This window comes from Leptonychotes weddellii, chromosome 10 (assembly GCF_054177405.1).
Source record: "Leptonychotes weddellii isolate Sample4059 chromosome 10, ASM5417740v2, whole genome shotgun sequence".
NCBI lineage: Eukaryota > Metazoa > Chordata > Mammalia > Carnivora > Phocidae > Leptonychotes > Leptonychotes weddellii.
The window spans coordinates 15,584,009-15,601,803 of NC_138378.1; the positions used below are offsets into that span (position 1 = coordinate 15,584,009).

A 17,795-nucleotide genomic window follows, 5' to 3' on the forward strand; every position below is an offset into this window, starting at 1 on the left:
TCTCCTCCCATTTCTACTTTTTGGAACAGTTTCAGAAGAATAGGTATTAATTCTTCTTGAAATGTTTGGTAGAATTCCCCTGGGAAGCCATCTGGCCCTGGGCTTTTGTTTTTTGGGAGATTTTTGATGACTGCTTCAATTTCCTTAGTGGTTATAGGTCTGTTCAGGTTTTCTATTTCTTCTTGGTTCAGTTTTGGTAGTTGATACATCTCTAGGAATGCATCCATCTCTTTCAGGTTATCTAATTTGCTGGCATAGAGTTGTTCATAATATGTTCTTATAATTGTTTGTATTTCTTTGGTGTTGGTTGTGATCTCTCCTCTTTCATTCATGATTTTGTTGATGTGGGTCATTTCTCTTTTCTTTTTGATAAGTCTGGCCAGGGGTTTATTGGGCTTGGTACATCTTAAGATGTTTAACAAGTTGGTCAACTCTTGGATTTAAAAGGGTCTTACATGTTGCTGTTCTCACTCTCTAAGGAGATGAGGTGAGAGTGCCCGAGGAGTGATGATCTTATTGGGGTGTGGCGTCCGTTTTGACGGCACCCCCGGAGGAGGCATGTCGTGAGGTCCTGAGCGGGGCTGGGAGAGTTCTGGCGTCTGGACCTGCAGAAAGGCTCCAGCTGGGCGAGGCCAGTGGGGAGGTGCAGACTTCCCAGGCAAGCGGTTTCTCGCTCATCCTGTACTTGTACATTTGTCCTCATGCCATCAGGACCTGTTAAACCAATCGGCCACACCACATTATAACCTCCCCCCACCCCCACTACGGGGACCACACTTTTCACCTTATTCTGTGTGGGCTCAGCACAATGCACCCTCAGCAACAGCTTGTTCAATGTCACATTTTCAAAGTCACCGATTTGCTTTTGGAACGCTGGCTCTCTCTTACACAAAGGACCTGTGAACATGAATAATTGGGCTGTACAAGTGACCGTGAACTCAGTCGATCCGGAGCCAGGCTGCTCGCTGTCCCCGGCAGCACGGGTGCAGGTCTGGGCTGGCTTGCCAGGCTCCCTGACATTTTTGGGCATCCTGCTCAAAAGAAGACTGCTTGGAAGTGTGTTCCTTGGCAAGGCTCTGACACAGTTCACAGGATGTTTTTCCCTCTAGGGGCAGGTCAGGGAACTCAGTTTGCATCAAGTCCCTCCCTCTTTCCTACTGCTACATTGATGACACAGGGGCGGCCTTACCCCTAAATGCTCTTAGGAGACAGAATGCGAATACCCCTAAATTCAAATACCCCCAAATGCTCTTAGGGTGATAGAATCCGTCATTTTGCATAAGGATGCTTCACAGCTCTGCCATTTAGAAGACTTTCAGAGTAGAGACAGCATACGAAACCTTATTATTTGTATCACTATTCCTATTGCTGCAAAAGAAAAACCACCATATATTGAGTGCTTACTAAGTTCAAGGTACAATTCTAACTGCTCTGCAAACAACATTTCATTTAACCCCCCACTGGTGAGGTTAGTACTACTGTTATCCCCATTTTATAAATGAAATAAAAGATGAACCCAAAGAAATGACAGAACTTGGTAAAGTCCAATAGGTAGTATAGAGGGAAAATACTGATTTAATCTTTAGCCAGTGCTTAAGTACTTCCAGCTAAGATAGTCAACACAAGAGCTTATGGGATTGCTGATCACAAAAGAAGTTATGCTTCTATTATAAGAAATGCCTAAGATTTACAGAATGACTTCACATGCGGGGATTTTTTTTTTTTAAGTGTTTGGTTTGTTATAATCTGTTTTGTACAAAAGCATCTATTTTACATGAAGTATAAACAGAATATTGGTAGTAAAATAAGACAGCCAGTGTTATATATGGGGGTCTGGGACCACGTGGGAAAGGTTGGTATAGCAGTAGAGTGTGAAAGCATGACCATATCTGCTTTTAAAGATTGACTGATTTAGAGAAAGAGAGTGTGTGATCAGGGGGAGGGGCAGAGGGGGAGAGAGAATCACAAGCAGGCTCCACTCTGAGCTCGGAGCCCAATGCAGGGCTCAATCTCACAACCCTGAGATCATGAACTGAGCCGAAATCAAGAGTCAGACGCTTAACTGACTGAGCCGTGTTGTCAGTGGAAGGAGGGGAAATTGCAAGGTGTAGTTAGCGGCGCCTGTGACCGTGTGGACAGACTGAGTGCCATGTGCTGAGCCTGTGGCTGGATTTGCAGCCTGTGCACCTCAGTGTGGTTAATGAGAGTGAGGGGGCTGATTTCCCAAGGGGTGAGGATGTGGCTGGATTAAATGTAAGGCAGGTCAGAACTCCAGCAACCATCTCAGTTAGTATATCCCCGGGGTGTTGTGTGTGCTGTTGGTGGTACTCAGGGTGGTTTTCTGGGGTACCCTGATGAACCTTTAAGAATTTAACAATTTTGCATTTTTTTTAATGGCTAACATTTACGTATGGCAAGTGATTCGGGTTTTCCCTTTACATAGTTACATTTTCTTTTAGATGCATGCGTTTAAGTAAGAAGAAAAGAGTTCGATTTACAGAAAAATGTTAATTAAATTGTATTCTCTGTGGCAATAGTCATGATGGCTGTGGCTGAGCTAAGTTTGGAGGGTTGGTCACTCCTGTTTTAGCAGAACATCCCCCCCACCCGCTTCCGGACAGTCCTCAAAGCCCCCGTGTCTTGCGTGTGTGTCTTGCAGACCCCGTGCACGGCCCGCAGAACGTGGAGATTGTGGACATCCGCGCTCGGCAGCTGACCCTGCAGTGGGAACCGTTCGGCTACGCGGTGACCCGCTGCCACAGCTTCAACCTCACCGTGCAGTACCAATACGTGTTCAACCAGCAGCAGTACGAGGCTGAAGAGGTCATTCAGACCTCTTCCCACTACACCCTGCGGGGCCTGCGCCCCTTCATGACCATCCGGCTGCGGCTGCTGCTTTCTAACCCCGAGGGCCGGATGGAGAGCGAGGAGCTGGTGGTGCAAACAGAGGAGGACGGTGAGTGGGGTGGGGGGGCGGGCGGTGCTTCCTCGGGGACAGGCGGCGCTGAACCTGTCCTGGGGCCACACCCATCAGTGATGCGGTTTTCTTTCTCCCTGCATCTTTAATTTCCTCCTCCGTAGCCGCCTCTTTGCCAGGGTCTTTAATGGAGGGCATTGCAGAACTCCAGGGGACGCTGTGCCCGTAGACGCGGACACGCCCTCAGATTTGCCGCTTCCACACCCCCCATCCCTCTTCTCACTTTATAGCCCTTCCTGTGTCCAGTGTTTAACCACACCAGGACCTCCCAGACAGGCATTGTGTATTGTGTCGTTTAAGCACACCGACTCTGGGAATCAGACCACTCCGGATTTTGCCGGAGTTAAAATTAAAAAAAAAAACAAAAAACGTAAATTAAGTAGCACAGGCATTGGATGCACCCAGAACCGAGTGCTCACCCGGATGTCTGACAGGCAGCTCAAAGCATCCAAAAATGAACCAGTCTCCCCTTCCATACTGATTGCTCGTTCTGTGTTCCTCATGTCAGTGAACTGCATCCAGTAGATCAAAATAAAGACCTGAAATGAGTCTGGGATTCTCCATTTCCTCTCCCCTTCTCCCCGCCCTCCCCCCCCCGCCCACACAAGGTTCTGACGAGTGGGTTTCATGCAGTTTACCTCCCAGCATGGTTCTTACCTCGAGACTCCAGCACTCCAGAGCCACGTGTAGCTCCTAGAACACACCATGTTTCCCACCCTCTGTCCTTGCCTATGCTGTTTCTCCTACTGCTGTGGCCTCTCTCTCCATGTCTGTGAGACAAGCTCCATTCATCTTCAAGTCTTAGCTCACATGCTGCTTCCTCCAGGAAGCTTTCCCTGACTGCTCCAAGCTGCCATGGGTATTCCCTCCCAGGCTCCCGCTGCATTTTCCATGGAACTCTACCAGAGCAGTTATCTTATTTATGGGAGGACAGAACTTGCTGGTTCTAGGACTTACCTAGAAAACACTTTTCGATGGCTGTATTTCAGTTTTCCTTTTAGCCATGCTGTCTCTGGCTTCGTGGGGGCATCTTTAGTTACTTCTTTGGAATCAGACTGTGAGGTAGAGATTTGCGTGCAGGTGATGGATGAAGGAACTTTTCCCCGGGGAGTCTGGGAAGGGAGGTGGGGGAAGGACAAGGAAGGGCAGGAGGCCAAGGTGCAACTTCAGGCTATGTCCAGCAAAGGGGGCTGCGACCTGGTCTGCAGGAGAACTCTGCAGGTCAGGTCATGCATCAGTCTTGCCCCCGATCAGGGAAGGGAGCTGCCTGCGTGGTTAGGGCTGGGATGCAGAGGGAGGATTGGGGGAGGAAATTCTCAGGAAGTGTTGGCTGTCTGCGCATGCAGACAAAAGGTGGAGGGGCACAACAATGGTATAAAGGGATGGGAAGGAATGGGCAGAGCACTGTCATTGTCAGCCTTGTGAGGCCCCTATCTCCACTTGACCCAGGTGGGCCTTAGAACCTCAAGGCAGAGCCTCTTCCGTGGCCATCCCACCTAGCACTCTTGTTTCACTTAAGCAAGTTCACGGACCTGGAGTGATGGCCCCCGCTGGGGTCCAGACCCACATCCTCAGCTGCAAAGTCCCCTAAGGAGAAAGAGGAAAGTGTGCCACCCTCTGCTCATCCTGTCCCCCAATTCGCCTTTCCCCAAATCCCATCTTACAACTGGAACTTTTACACAACCCACCTACGTGGCGGACCCTTTGTGACCACCCTTTAAATTCATCGTCACAATGACTGCAGGACATCGTCCCTGCAGACTCTGCTTCTCTAGATAGTAACTGCAGTGGAGACCCAGCCTCTGTCACCTTGCCCCCCACCTTCCTGCCTTGCAGTGAACCTCTGTCCCCTGGGCGCAGTTGTCCCCTGGATCAGCCTCATCAGGTGACCCAAGTGCCTTGCTCCCTGTGAAGCCTTTCTCATCCGACCTCCAACAGAGGGGTGGGCATCCGATCTGGGCTTCATCTGCAGCCAGCCCTTTCCCTGGATGGCTCTGCCGTTTTCAGAGATGCACAACGCCTTCCCCAGCAGGTACAAGGATGCGCTGCTACAGAAGGCGAGCTCTGGAGCCGCATACCTGGGACAAGCTGCTTACCCACTCCGTGCCTCGGTTTCCTTGCCTCTCAAATGCAGATACAAATAGTGGCCACCTGATAGGTTGTTACGCTCACTGAAAGGAATGGTATATAAAGATTTGGAATGCGGGCACCTGGCTGGCTCCGTTGGTAGAGCATGTGACTCTTGATCTCGGGGTTGTAACTTCGAGCCCCACGTTAGGTGTAGAAATTACTTAAAAATAAAATCTTAAAAAAAAAAAAAAGAAATTGGAATGATATCCAGCAAACTATAGGTTTTCAATGAATGTGGCTGCTACATTTGGATTAAATCACAGAAGAAAAAATGTCTTGACAAAGGATCCTATAGCACAAGCAATGCAGAAACCAACAGCCTGCCCTAGGACACCTCTCCAGAGTTCTAGACATGCACTCCAACGGGTTGGAGAAAATATGACCTAGACTCTCAAGGCGTGGTGATGTGGTCAGTGCCTGATCTGAGATGCAGAGGCAGGGCAGGAAGGCTGGTTCAGTGGTAGGGGGTTATTAGACAGGGGGGAGCTGCCGCTGTTGAAACTCAGCGTGAAAACTCAGGAGTCCACATGAATGCTAGGGTTTGGTCCAGGAGCAGCTCTGAGTGTTTCCTCCAGGATGCTCTGTGAACCTCGGGCTGCTTTTTGAGGATTACCTACATGTGCAATAGCAAATCCCAAGTCCCGTCTTTAAGCCATGCCCCAACCTCTCCCTTTCTCCTTCCTGTCACCAGGGGAGAGGAGGAAACCACAAAGCCTTTATCAAAATAACTCCAGAGCAGCAATGCTTTGAAATTAAACTTTAATTAAACACCATTAATAAAACATCAATTCCTACTCTGCAGAGGTGTGTGGACGTTACCATATTAAAAACACCAACCTCCAAGACAGCAGTCCTCAGTCTCCCAGCTATGCCGAGTCCCCACCCCAGGCCCTGCTGTGCTGAGGGAAGACTGCCCAGGAGCACAGACCCCTCTCTGTGCTGGGATCAGGTTCCATTCCTCCCAAGGAGGGAAGAGGCACCATTTCTGTTTGTGGGGAGCTCATTCACCGCAAGGACAGGCTGAGGATGGATCATGGCTCCAGTGGATGAACTGAAACACCCCTCAGGGAACCATTGAGCAGCCTCTCAGGTTGAGCTGCTTGGATTCATGCTGCTTTTATCTCTGCTCCAAAATTGTCTTCTGGGAAATTTGTAGAATTGGTAATTTCAGTGTCCCAGTGCCTTGGAGGGCTTACAGAGTAATCCACCGCTGGCGAAAGAAGCTCATGGCCACTGAGCCCCATTGCTTCAGTTGGGAAGCAGCTATGAGACCAAGTGGGTTCTTTATTTTTCCTTTTTTTCACAGATGACTCAGACAAAACTGTGGCTTACTTATTTAGTGCTTCCTTCTCTGCCTTTCCCCAGACCACAGTCACGATTATGAAATGGAACCGTATGAGACCTCGAGCCATAAAACAATGTTGATGATGGTCTCACTTTGGCTACCACTTTGGTTTACTGAGTGCCAACCCCATGCTAGGCACTACTAGGTGTGTTAGATATAATGACTCCTACCCAAGATTTTCTTGTGAAATGTTTCCAAGCTGTAGAAAAATTGAGAGTAGTGCAAAGAAGACATGTGAACCCTTAGCCTAGATTCACCGTTGGTGAACACCGTGGTCCATTTTCTTACTCATATATACATATGGTATGTCTGAAATGGAGATATCACATATAAAAATACATGTAATATTTTTAAGTCTTTAAAAGTAAATTTCAGAAATCCCAACATCTGATCTCTCAACTCTTTGAGGGCGTACGTTACCTAAGGGTAAGGACGTTCTCCTACACAGCCGTGATACTATAGAACATCTAAGAAACTTAGCATTACTTGAAAAATAAGTAGACAATCCACGTTCACATTTCCAATTATGTTAAGCATGATTGTTATGTGACAAAACCAGAAAACGACGTTTTTGGCAAAAATGCCACGTTGGTTGGTGATGTATGTTTTTCACTGTGGTGTATCTAGAGTTACATAATGTCAGAGAGCCCCTGACAGACTGCCTTTGGTCACTTAGATTTAAGTCCCTCTTCTGTAAATAAGGTCCTTTTCCCTTTGGAGATCAGCTTCACTGTACAGTGGTGCTTTGAGGCCTGGTGAGTGCCCGATTCCCCCACGGGCTTCTCACCCAGTGGTTTTAGCTTCCTTGATAATCCTCACCTGATTTGGTTACTACACTGGTATTTATAAAAGGGTGAACTTTATTTTATTATTTTTTAAAGATTTTAATTATTTATTTGAGAGAGAGAGACAGAGATAGTGACAGAGAGTAAGAGTGGGGAGGAGAGGGAGAAGCAGGCTCCCCGCTGAGCAAGGAGCCCAGTGCAGGGCTCGATCCCAGGACCCTGAGATCATGACCTGAGCCGAAGGCAGACGCTTCACTTAAGCCACCTAGACACCTAAAAGGTTGAATTTTAAATCTATCCTTCCCTCTACATGTACTAATTAGCATTCTTCTTTATAGAAGGGTTTTCTCTCCCCAGCCCCTTCTCCATTTTTAGTATTCCTGTTGACTCATAGATCATTTGTTTTTGACTCCTTGTATTAAAATCCAGTACCATTTATAATTCTCTTCAGTGCTCGCATTGTCTCATCTGTGGCTAGTGGGTTGGCTCCTAGGTTCTTTTGACATGTTATCATTAGTCTTCCTTGCTTCTGCCATAACAAAGTATTCTAGACGATCCTTGTAATATCTCTGACCCAGACCTGAAGTCAACCACTTATCTAAGGATTCCTGGTTGCTTTCAGTGGAGAGTGGGATTTTGGCATTAGGATATACATCTTAGCTTGATCCAGTGGGGTGTCACCACCTCTAGACTCTTCAAGTAGGTAGAATGGAGGGATGTAACTTACCTGTTTTAAATCTTAAGGTTGTACTGATTCAAATCACCTCTTACCCTCATTCTATACATAGGTCTCCTTCCTCCCACTGTGAGAACCCTGGTTCTCACCATCCACACGTTTCTTCATTTGCTCCATCCCACAATGCATATAAAATAGTTTCAGAATTACAAAAAAAAAAAAAATAGTTTCAGAATTACAATACCAATCCCCCCAAAAAACAGGAAAGCTAGTATGTTAGGTTAAAGATTTTCTTTTTAGTTTCTCTCTCCAGAAGCAGCCCAAATACCATGTTCCAAGGCTTAGTCTTTTATCTGTGCGGTTTTATTATTGACTTGATGCCCAGTTAGGTTCGTTTGTTTCAGTTGTAAGGTCTGCCTTCCCCCTCCCCATCCTTTTGAGTTAATTTTATTGTTTTTAAAATCAAAACAGTTGCATGGTTCAAAGGTCAAAACTACGTTAAAAAAAGTACGCTCAGAGGTAGTAGCACCGTCATACTGTTCCCGTCCACGCCCAGAAGGTCACCATTTTTACTCATTTCAGATACTATTCTTCCTATAGTTCATTTTACAAAAAAGGTAAAAATTGTTTCTCTTGTTCTTATTTTTATATAAAAGACAGCACAAAAGATACACTGCACATCACATGTCTTTGTTCACATAATATACTCTGGCAGTCACTCCCTATCGGTGTGTACAGATTTGTATCATTCTTTCTGATCGCTGCATGAGGCTCAGTTATGTGGATAGGCCATGGTTTATTCACATAGGGTGCTATGGACCCTGAGGTTGTGCCCATTACTTGCTATGACGAATAATCCTGTACCGAATAGCCTCATGCTTACGCGGTTTGGTATTTGTGCAGTTGTATTTTCCCAGTAAATTCCTACAAGTGGGATTGCTGGGGTCAAAAGAGAAACAAACATGCAGTTTTGTTAGATGTCGACACTCATTTTACATTTTCCTTTTTTTTTTCTTTTTTTAAAGATTTTATTTATTTGAGAGAGAGCAAGAGCACGAGCAGAGAGGAGAGGGAGAAGCAGGCTCCCCACTGAGCAGGGAGCCTGATGTCGGGCTTGATCCCAGGACCCTGGGATAATGACCTGAGCCGAAGGCAGACACTTAACCGACTGAGCCACCCAGTCACTCTCATTTTACATTTTCACTAGCAATGTAGATTCCTTCATCTTAACACCAAATACGAGAAAGCAAACAGTATTATTTTTCCTATTTTACAATAAGGAATTTTAGGCTCCCATATAATTTATAGTAAGTTTATAAAATATAATTGATTATAATTAATAATATGTGCAGAATATAGTAATACAATTGGTATGTAATATGATTAGTGATGTATAATACATATGTTACTTAATTTAATATGGTAAATGGCCTTGCATTGTAGGGAAGACTGACGTGTCTCAGGAGTGCGTGCCTGTATTTTGTGTGCATTTCTAGAAGTCTCAGTATCTGATTCCCCAGCTGATAGGAAGCTAGACGGAGGCTGCATGTTGCTAGGGACAGGTGTGTGTATAGTAACAAGACACAGCACACGAAATCTAGAAAAGAGGGAAGTGAGAAGAAAAGTATAAAAGGCAGTAAATAAGGCAACAGTCCACAGTCATTTGGTGGAAGGATAAAAAGTTATACATACAGCTTAGCAGGTCCTGAAAGCATCGTTTAACTAGAGCCCAGTACATTTTTGAGGTTTACAAAGATGACCTTGAGATATTATAAAAGGTAAGGAGAACTGCAGTTGTGGTTTTTGAATGCTTGTGTTGACCGAGGCATTGTGCTGATGTCCTTCATTCTTGCAGTGAGTCACCAAATCTTGCAATGTTGGTGCTTTTATATGGTTTTGGGGAAGAGAACTCTGAGGCTCAGAGAGTTCAAGGAACCTGTCCCAGGCTTCCAAGCAACAAGTGGCAGAGCCAGTTAATAGATCCCGAAATCTTGTCCATGATTTCTTTCCCCTGACCATCTATTAGATAATCCGATAACCGACCAAACCTCCCCAACACTGTCTGTACTTTGTTTTCTATGGCACTCATCATCATCTGAAATACTGTGTGTGCATGTGTGTGTACGTATGTGCATACACACACACACACACACGTTTATTATCTGCCAAGCACATAGTAGGTGCTTGTTAACTGTTTGGTGAGTGAATGACTATCTGATATCAAAGTCCATGCCTCTTCCCTGTATCTCAGGGCCCTGTTTATATGCACTGCTTAAGAAGGGGAGGATAGGTGTTAATGTATGCTATCTATACTCAGAACCAACTCATTCTGGCTTGCTGGAGCTGCTCATTAGCCTCTCTTCCCACCTCTTAGTTATGTGATACCATATTCATTGCTCAAAATTGTCATATTGGCGACTTTACACTGTGGATACTGGCAAACATGTTGGTGTTTTGTTTTTCCTAGGAAGTTGGTTGTGAAACATTTACTAATACACCCCTGCAAAGTTCCATTAAAAAGATATATTTGTGGGGCTCCTGGGTGGCTCAGTCAGTTAAGCATCTGACTCCTGATTTCGGCTCAGGTCATGATCTCAGGGTTGTGGGATCAAACCCCTGCTTAAGATTCTCTATTCCCTCCCTCCTACCCCTGCTAAACGCCTTGCATGCCCTCTCTCTCTCCAAAAAAAAAAAAAAAAAGTATTTGACATCTTAAAATGTAAAAATTTATCCAGGAAAAAAAAATCTTTCCTTCAGCAAGACTGGGAAATCTGTCTTGTCTCCATCAGACACACTTACAGATTCTGGTGACCTTCAAACCATTTTCAAATTATTTTGATTTTTTCTTAAGTTAGTTCTGAGTCTGTTTATAATGAACCAACCAGCCAACAAATATGGCCCCTGGAATGGAGAGGCCAAAAAAAAAAAAAAAAAAAAAGACCTAGACAAGAGAAACAGGATGGGAACTTCTGTTGACTCTGTGGGGCTCTGTGCTTTCAACATGAGCTGACTGACTTTCCTTTACTGCCCACAGGGTTCACCACTACCAGCCCCACTTCCCAGATATGAAAATGGGAAGAAGAAAGGAAAACAGGAAAGGAGAAACCTTCCCTTGATTACACTCTGTCCCCCTTTATGTTGAAATGAAAATTTCCCTTAAATTACCACCTGACTTTTAGGCACAAGAAAACATCTGGTTTAATTACAGTGAATTTACATGAACCTACTGACAAGAAGCACAGTTAAAATTAGCAATTTTAGTGTGCCTTTTTTTTTTTAAAGGGAATGAAATTATAAAGTAATTAACCTTTGTTGTAGAACTCTGTCAGAAGGATGGAAAGTTCTGTGCTGTTAGATACAAGAAGAAATGAAATTGTGGGAAGGGAATATGTGGACTCATTAAAGAATTATGAAGAAAAAAAAAGACTAAAGTAACACAGAATTAGAAGATAAGATGAAAGCGAAATCTTTCTGGGTCTTTTCACAATGGGGAGGGGTGGGGGGGAAGGACCCAGTTGAATCAAAACAAAGTAAGTCTGCTTCGTTGGAAGGACATCTCGACCTTTGGAGCAGTAGTGTGGTGTGGCCAAAAGAGCCTTGGTCCCTGGCTGAGATGACCTGGCTTTGCTACTCAGAGGTGGTGACACTGTTTTACAGCCTTTCTGAACCCACATCCACTAGAATATGGAAAAAAGGGCCGATTCAGAAAACACTCTGGAGTCAGACGAATGCAGGGTCCATTCAGGCTCCATTCACTACGTTGTTAGGCAGCCTTAGTTACTCGCATACTTGGCACTGCAATGTCCCCGTCTGTGAAATGGGGTGATAATACCACCAACCCCTTTAGAGTGTTCTACATGAAAGTCTGTATGGAAAGCCCTCAACTTACTCTCTGCCAAGAGGACACACTCAGTGGTGTGTGGCCAATATCAGACATGGAATGAAGATTTTAATCAAAGGAGTGTAACTAGAAAGAAACCAAAGCAAGGATCTTTGCAAAATTTCTGTTAGTCTTGGGCAAGGGGCCATTTTAGAATAACCTATAATACCTCTGTAACCTCCACCTCAACTATCTCACTCCGACTGTAGGAATGAATGTGTGTGCCAGGGTTCCAATAAAATTTTATTTATAAAACAAGCAGCTGGTTGCATTTGGCTATAGCCATGGTTTGCTGACCCTTGATCCACACTGATTCCCCCTAATTATATCCTCTTAATATCTTGGCTTTACAATCCAGCGGTATACTAATGGTTTCCCCAATTGGTATCTCCAGGCTGGACCTCTCCCGTGCCCTCCAGAGTCATTTATCCAACTGCCTGTTCAGCCTGTCCAGCTGGATTGCTAATCGGTCTCTGGAATTAAACACGTCCAGAGCTGACCTCCTGATCATCCCTCAACCATCACCAAACTCATTCCTCCCACAGTCTTCTCCATCTCCGTTAATGCCAACTGCCTTTTTATTAGTGGCTTGAGTCAAAAACCTTGATTGCTCACTTTTATCACACCCAAGGCCCTGAATACCTTTCAACGTGGATTGTCTGTGGTTGGCACCCCTTTGCTTTGGGTGAAGCAGCAGCCCTGCCCACTTCCCACATCCCGTCCATCAGCACATTCTCTTGGCTTATCCTTCAGTCAATAGCATGACCTCAACCATTGCTCTCAGCCTCTACTCCTCGCTCTTTGGTCTAAGCCACTGTGATGTCCCACCTGGATTATTGCGGTACTCTCTTAAATGCTCACTCAGCTTCATCTCTGGCCCCTACACTCTTTTCTCAGCACAGCAGGCAGGATGATCTTGTTGAACCATGAGGCATATCATATCATCACCCCTCTGCTCAGAACCTTCCAATGGTTTCTCACGTCACTGAGATGAAAAAACCCTAGTCCTTACAGTGGCTCTCAGGGCCCCACATGGCCACAGCTACTTCTGGCTGCCTCTCTGGTCTCATCTCCTTCTGCCTCTGCCTTACTACACAGATCCAGTTGTTCTGCTCAGCTATACCAGCTGTGTTCATCCCTCAGCATCTTTGTGCAGGCCATTTCTGCTGGCTAGAATGATCCTCCCCCAAATAAACAGGGCTGATTCCTACACCTGTTTCAAGTCAATACCACTTTTCAGGGGGGATCTTCCTTGACCTGTCTATGAACAGCTGGAAGCCTCAGGCACCAGACTCTGTCCCTCTTCTCTGCTTCATGTCTCTCATTAGCATTTATCATTGGACGTACTATGTATTTCACTATACATTTTAGTATCTGTCTTTCTCACTAGAATGCACATGGAGGAGACCACTTTTTTTCTGTTTTGTTTACTGCATATTTTCAAGCACCCAGAACAGTGCCAGGTAGAGAATAGGCATGCAGTAAATAAGTTATCGAATGAATGAATCTCGAGTCCTCAGATTTCATCTAAAAATAGATTTTAGAATTATTTACCTTAGAAATGAGAAGATGCTTGTAGAAAGCTATTTAATATACTCAGTAAGCTATGGGAAGGATGCCTTTTATGATGAGCAGTATAACACCATTCAGAAAGAATAGAGGCAAGAACACCAAGGAAAATAGGAATAATCCTGATTCTGCAGAAAAGCAAATTGGTGTATCTCCAGGCTACATTAGAGCAGTTCTTGGAGAATGTGATGGGACCGGGGGGAGGAGAAAACACAGAGTAACACTACCTTTGTTCCAGGCACTTTGCTCAGCATTTCACATGTACTGATAGATTGAATCACCACAACACTTACGAAGTAGGGACTATTTTTATCCCCCACTTTAAAGGAAACTGAGGCACAAAGAGATTAAGCAACTTGCTCCAGGTTATACAGCAAGAGATGGCAAGAACAGGACACACACCCAGGCAGTCTGGCTCAACCTATGATCTTAGTCACCATGCAGTGCTGCCTTTTGGGTCCATAGGACAAAAGTGTGAGTTTCCATTCAAGGTGGTGATCTGATTCTTAAACTACCTTCCCAGTGAAATAAGAGAACACCTCTAAACCTGCCCTGGGAACTAGAAGAGTTCCACCCCCAGGCCAGAAGGAAGGAATGCAACACAGTGTTGAAGAAGGGGAACCTACATGGGAAAAAGATAACTGAGCTGTAACTTCATTGAAAGAAACTCCTTCCTCACCCTAGGGGCCCAAGAGGAAAGGCTTCCAAGGCCAACTGCATTAATACCCTCAGACTCTGACTGACCACCGCTGAAGGCAAGGGTGAGCTTATAGCTTGGCGTGGATGGAGTGAGGGTTTGGAGAGCAGGAGATGACATCTTATATGTCAGTCCATAGTGCAGAGAGTGAGAGCTCTCTCTCTCTCTAAGCTTGGGTATGGTAAATAAGGAAAAGAAAGGGATTGAATGAAAGGCTAGCTTTGGGAAGAGATTCTCCAGTTAAAGATGGGGGCAGTGTTCCTGGTGACTTAAGGCTGCCTTAAAATATCAAAACAGCTCTTTCTCTGACAAGAAGCTTCCTGCCACCTGGTCATTTTCCTTCTCAAACCCTTCCCATCCCACCCTTAAGCACGTATACCTCTTATCTGGCCAAGTAATAGATGGGTGTATCTAAATTCTTCCCTTTCCCTCTGGGTTAGAAATATTTGAAACAGGGACTCCTATAATCACTAGCAGCACACATCTCGACCCACCAAACTAAACCATCTCGTTCTACCTTTTGTAAGGCTGCATAAGGAAAGATGATTGGGCAGATGAAAACATGCTTTCACTCTTATTAAAGGGGACTAACCTGATAATGCAAAGCAAATGTCCCCTGAGCATTATATCAAGAAGCAAGATTTAAAAACAGAGTAAAACACTAATCCACATTCTCACCAGAATATATAAATAAGTGCTGGGGTAGAATGTATACATGGAATGGAAGTCAATAACGTAAAGAGGTTAGTTCTCCCATACTAATCTTTGTAAAAGAGTTTAGCACTGTTTACTGTATTATGATTTTTATTTAATAATAAACCCTATAGGGCGCCTGGGTGGCTCAGTTGGTTAAGCGACTGCCTTCGGCTCAGGTCATGATCCTGGAGTCTCAGGATCGAGTCCCGCATCAGGCTACCTGCTCAGCAGGGAGTCTGCTTCTCCCTCTCCCGCTCCCCCCTCTGGTGCTCTCTCTCCCACTCTCTCTCTCAAATAAATAAATAAAATCTTAAAAAAAAATAATATAAAAAATAATAAACCCTATAGTGCTTAGGGATGTATGTTTAGGAAATAAAAATTATAATGAAAAGCAAGATTCATTATTATTATGAAGTTAAGGTTACCTTTTGAGGGCATAAAATTGATTATTCATAAGTTAATGAGATGTATATTTGTTTTATATACTTGTGTAGTGCTTATTTCACAAAACGATAAAATGAGGATACTAAATACCCTTTTATACCTATAAATTTTACCATTTATGGGATATGGAAAAATTATTGGCAAAATATAAACTTCAGAACTTCACTCAGCACACACACAAAAAAGGCTTATATAATTTCACAGCAAATGGAGAAATAGAATCAGTAGTTTAATAAACTTTTCCAAGAAAGAAAACACCAGTTCCGAATGGTCTTACAAGTACAATCATACACTCAAGGCAGTGGTATCTCCAATTTTACATATACACCTTCAAAGAGCAAAAAAAGAAGTAATACTTGACTTTTAATTTTATGACATTAGTGTAATTTTGATACCAAAACCAGACAAGCTTATTATAATAAAAAAAATTAAATGCACATACCCCAAACAGAATATTAGCAGACAATCCATTGCTGTATACAACTAGGAAAATATTAGTTTATTTTAGAAAATCAATATTGTTTCAACATTAGTAGATCCGTTAATGTAATTCACTACATTAACTAAGAGAGGGACAAAAATGAATCATTACTATACTAGACACAGAAAGCATCAGTTAAAGCTCAGCATGATTTAAAAAGAAAATATCCTTGTATACCAGGAATAAAAAAGACCTTCTTATCCTGATAAAGGGAAAATAAGAAACCTACAAACATCATAGTCAATGATAAAATAATAAAATCATTTCTTTTAACATTGGAAAGCACACAGATACTTATCATCTCCACTAAATATCATATTGGTGGCTGTGGTTGAAGACAGGAAAATTAAATAGAGTTAAAAGATTGGAAAAGAACAAAACTTTATCAACTGCAATGCTATGACTATTTACATAGATAACCCAAAGAAATTTGTACACAAATTATTAGAATGAAGAAGAGAATGTAACATGCTTGACAAAAGTTGGCATTTAAAAGCCAATTGCATTTCTAATCACCCAATAAGTATGTGGTATGTTTTTAAAGATACTACTTACAATAGCAATAAATATAGGGTATTTAGGAATGAACCTAATGTAAGATTTCAAGATGTAGAGCATATATAAGTGTGGTATAAAGAACTGAAAGAGATTTAAAAAGACCTAAATGAGAGAGATGCCATGTTTATGGGTGGGAAAACTCAATATTATCAAGACATGGTATGGAAAGACATAAATTATTCAAATTTGATCTATAATTCATGCAATTCCAGTACAGAAACAAGACATTTTTCAAATATGTACAAGGTCATCCTAAAATGTATATGCCAGAGAAAAGGCAAGAATATCTAAGAGAGGGGTGCCTGGGTGGCTCAGTCGGTTAAGTGTCTGCGTTCAGCTCAGGTCATAATCTTGGGGTCCTGGGATCCAGCCCCGTGTCCAGCACCCTGCTCAGCAGGGAGCCTGCTTCTCCCTCTGCCTGCTGTTCCCCCTGCTTGTGCTCAGTCTCTCTCTCTCTTTCTCTCTGACAAATAAATAAAATCTTAAAAAGAAAAAGAATAGTGAAGAGAGTTCTGAACACGAAGTACAAAGTTACAGGCCTTGCTCCACCAGATATCAAGACTCACAAATCTTTGTTTCTTAGGAAGATGTGGTATTGATAGCAGGATAGTCTAATAGAACAAGTGAACAAAACAGAACCTAGAAATAGACCCATACGTATGAGGAAATGTGATGGAATAGCAAAGGTAGCATGGAGATCAGCTGAGTAAATAAATTTTTCTTTTTCGTTAAGTGGTGGTAGAATAGGGAGAAGAATTGAAATTGGATCCCTGCCTCACACTGTATGTGAAAACACAATTACAAATGAGTTGAAGACATTTTACAAACATCATAACTTTGAAATTATTTGAAGATAATTTAAGAAAATATTCCTATGACCTAAGAGAAAGTATTTCTTAAATAAGATTCTTTTGTTAGAGTTTATTTTTGCTTGGGTTTATCTGACCTGGGGATAATGATTCAAATGCAAGTAGTTGATTTAGAAAGTGGTCCTGGACACCCTGGTAATGAAGAGTGGAACAGAAGGGAAGGAAGCTAATATTGGTGTGTTATCAAGAAAATTACCTTGTGAATAACTGGGTTTTAGAATCATGCCACTCCAAGTGTGATCCAGGGACAAGCAGTGACTTATGAACTCTTCCTGGTCCATGACAAGATAATTATTGAAATAGAGATTAAGTATTTTAAAAGGAGGAGGTTGCATTTTTCTATGTTTTTAAATTTCACTTTTACTTTTTATTTATTTTTTAATTAACATATAATGTATTATTTGTTTCAGGGGTACAGGTCTGTGATTCATCAGTCTTAACACAATTTACAGCACTCACCAGAGCACACACCCTCCCCAATGTCCATCACCCAGCCACCCCATCCCTCCCACACCTCTCCACTCCAGCAACCCTCAGTTTGTTGCCTGAGATTAAGAGTCTCTTATGTTTTGTCTCCCTCTCTGGTTTCATCTTGTTTCATTTTCCCTCCCTTCCCCTATGATCCTCTGTCTTGTTTCTCAAATTCCTCATATCAGTGAGATCATATGATACTTGTCTTTCTCTGATT

General features: G+C 43.3%; 1 protein-coding gene across 1 annotated transcript in view; it reads left to right on the forward strand.

Annotated features, from left to right (window-relative positions):
* The first annotated feature begins 482 nt into the window (after nucleotides 1-482).
* Nucleotides 483-17,795, forward strand: part of PTPRT (protein tyrosine phosphatase receptor type T) — a 337,632-nt gene continuing 320,319 nt past the window's right edge. The window contains exons 1-4 of the mRNA XM_081832270.1: nucleotides 483-487; nucleotides 1,256-1,414; nucleotides 2,460-2,473; nucleotides 2,660-2,956. Of these exons, the coding sequence (XP_081688396.1) occupies nucleotides 483-487; nucleotides 1,256-1,414; nucleotides 2,460-2,473; nucleotides 2,660-2,956 (475 nt within the window). The remainder of the gene's footprint in view (nucleotides 488-1,255; nucleotides 1,415-2,459; nucleotides 2,474-2,659; nucleotides 2,957-17,795) is intronic.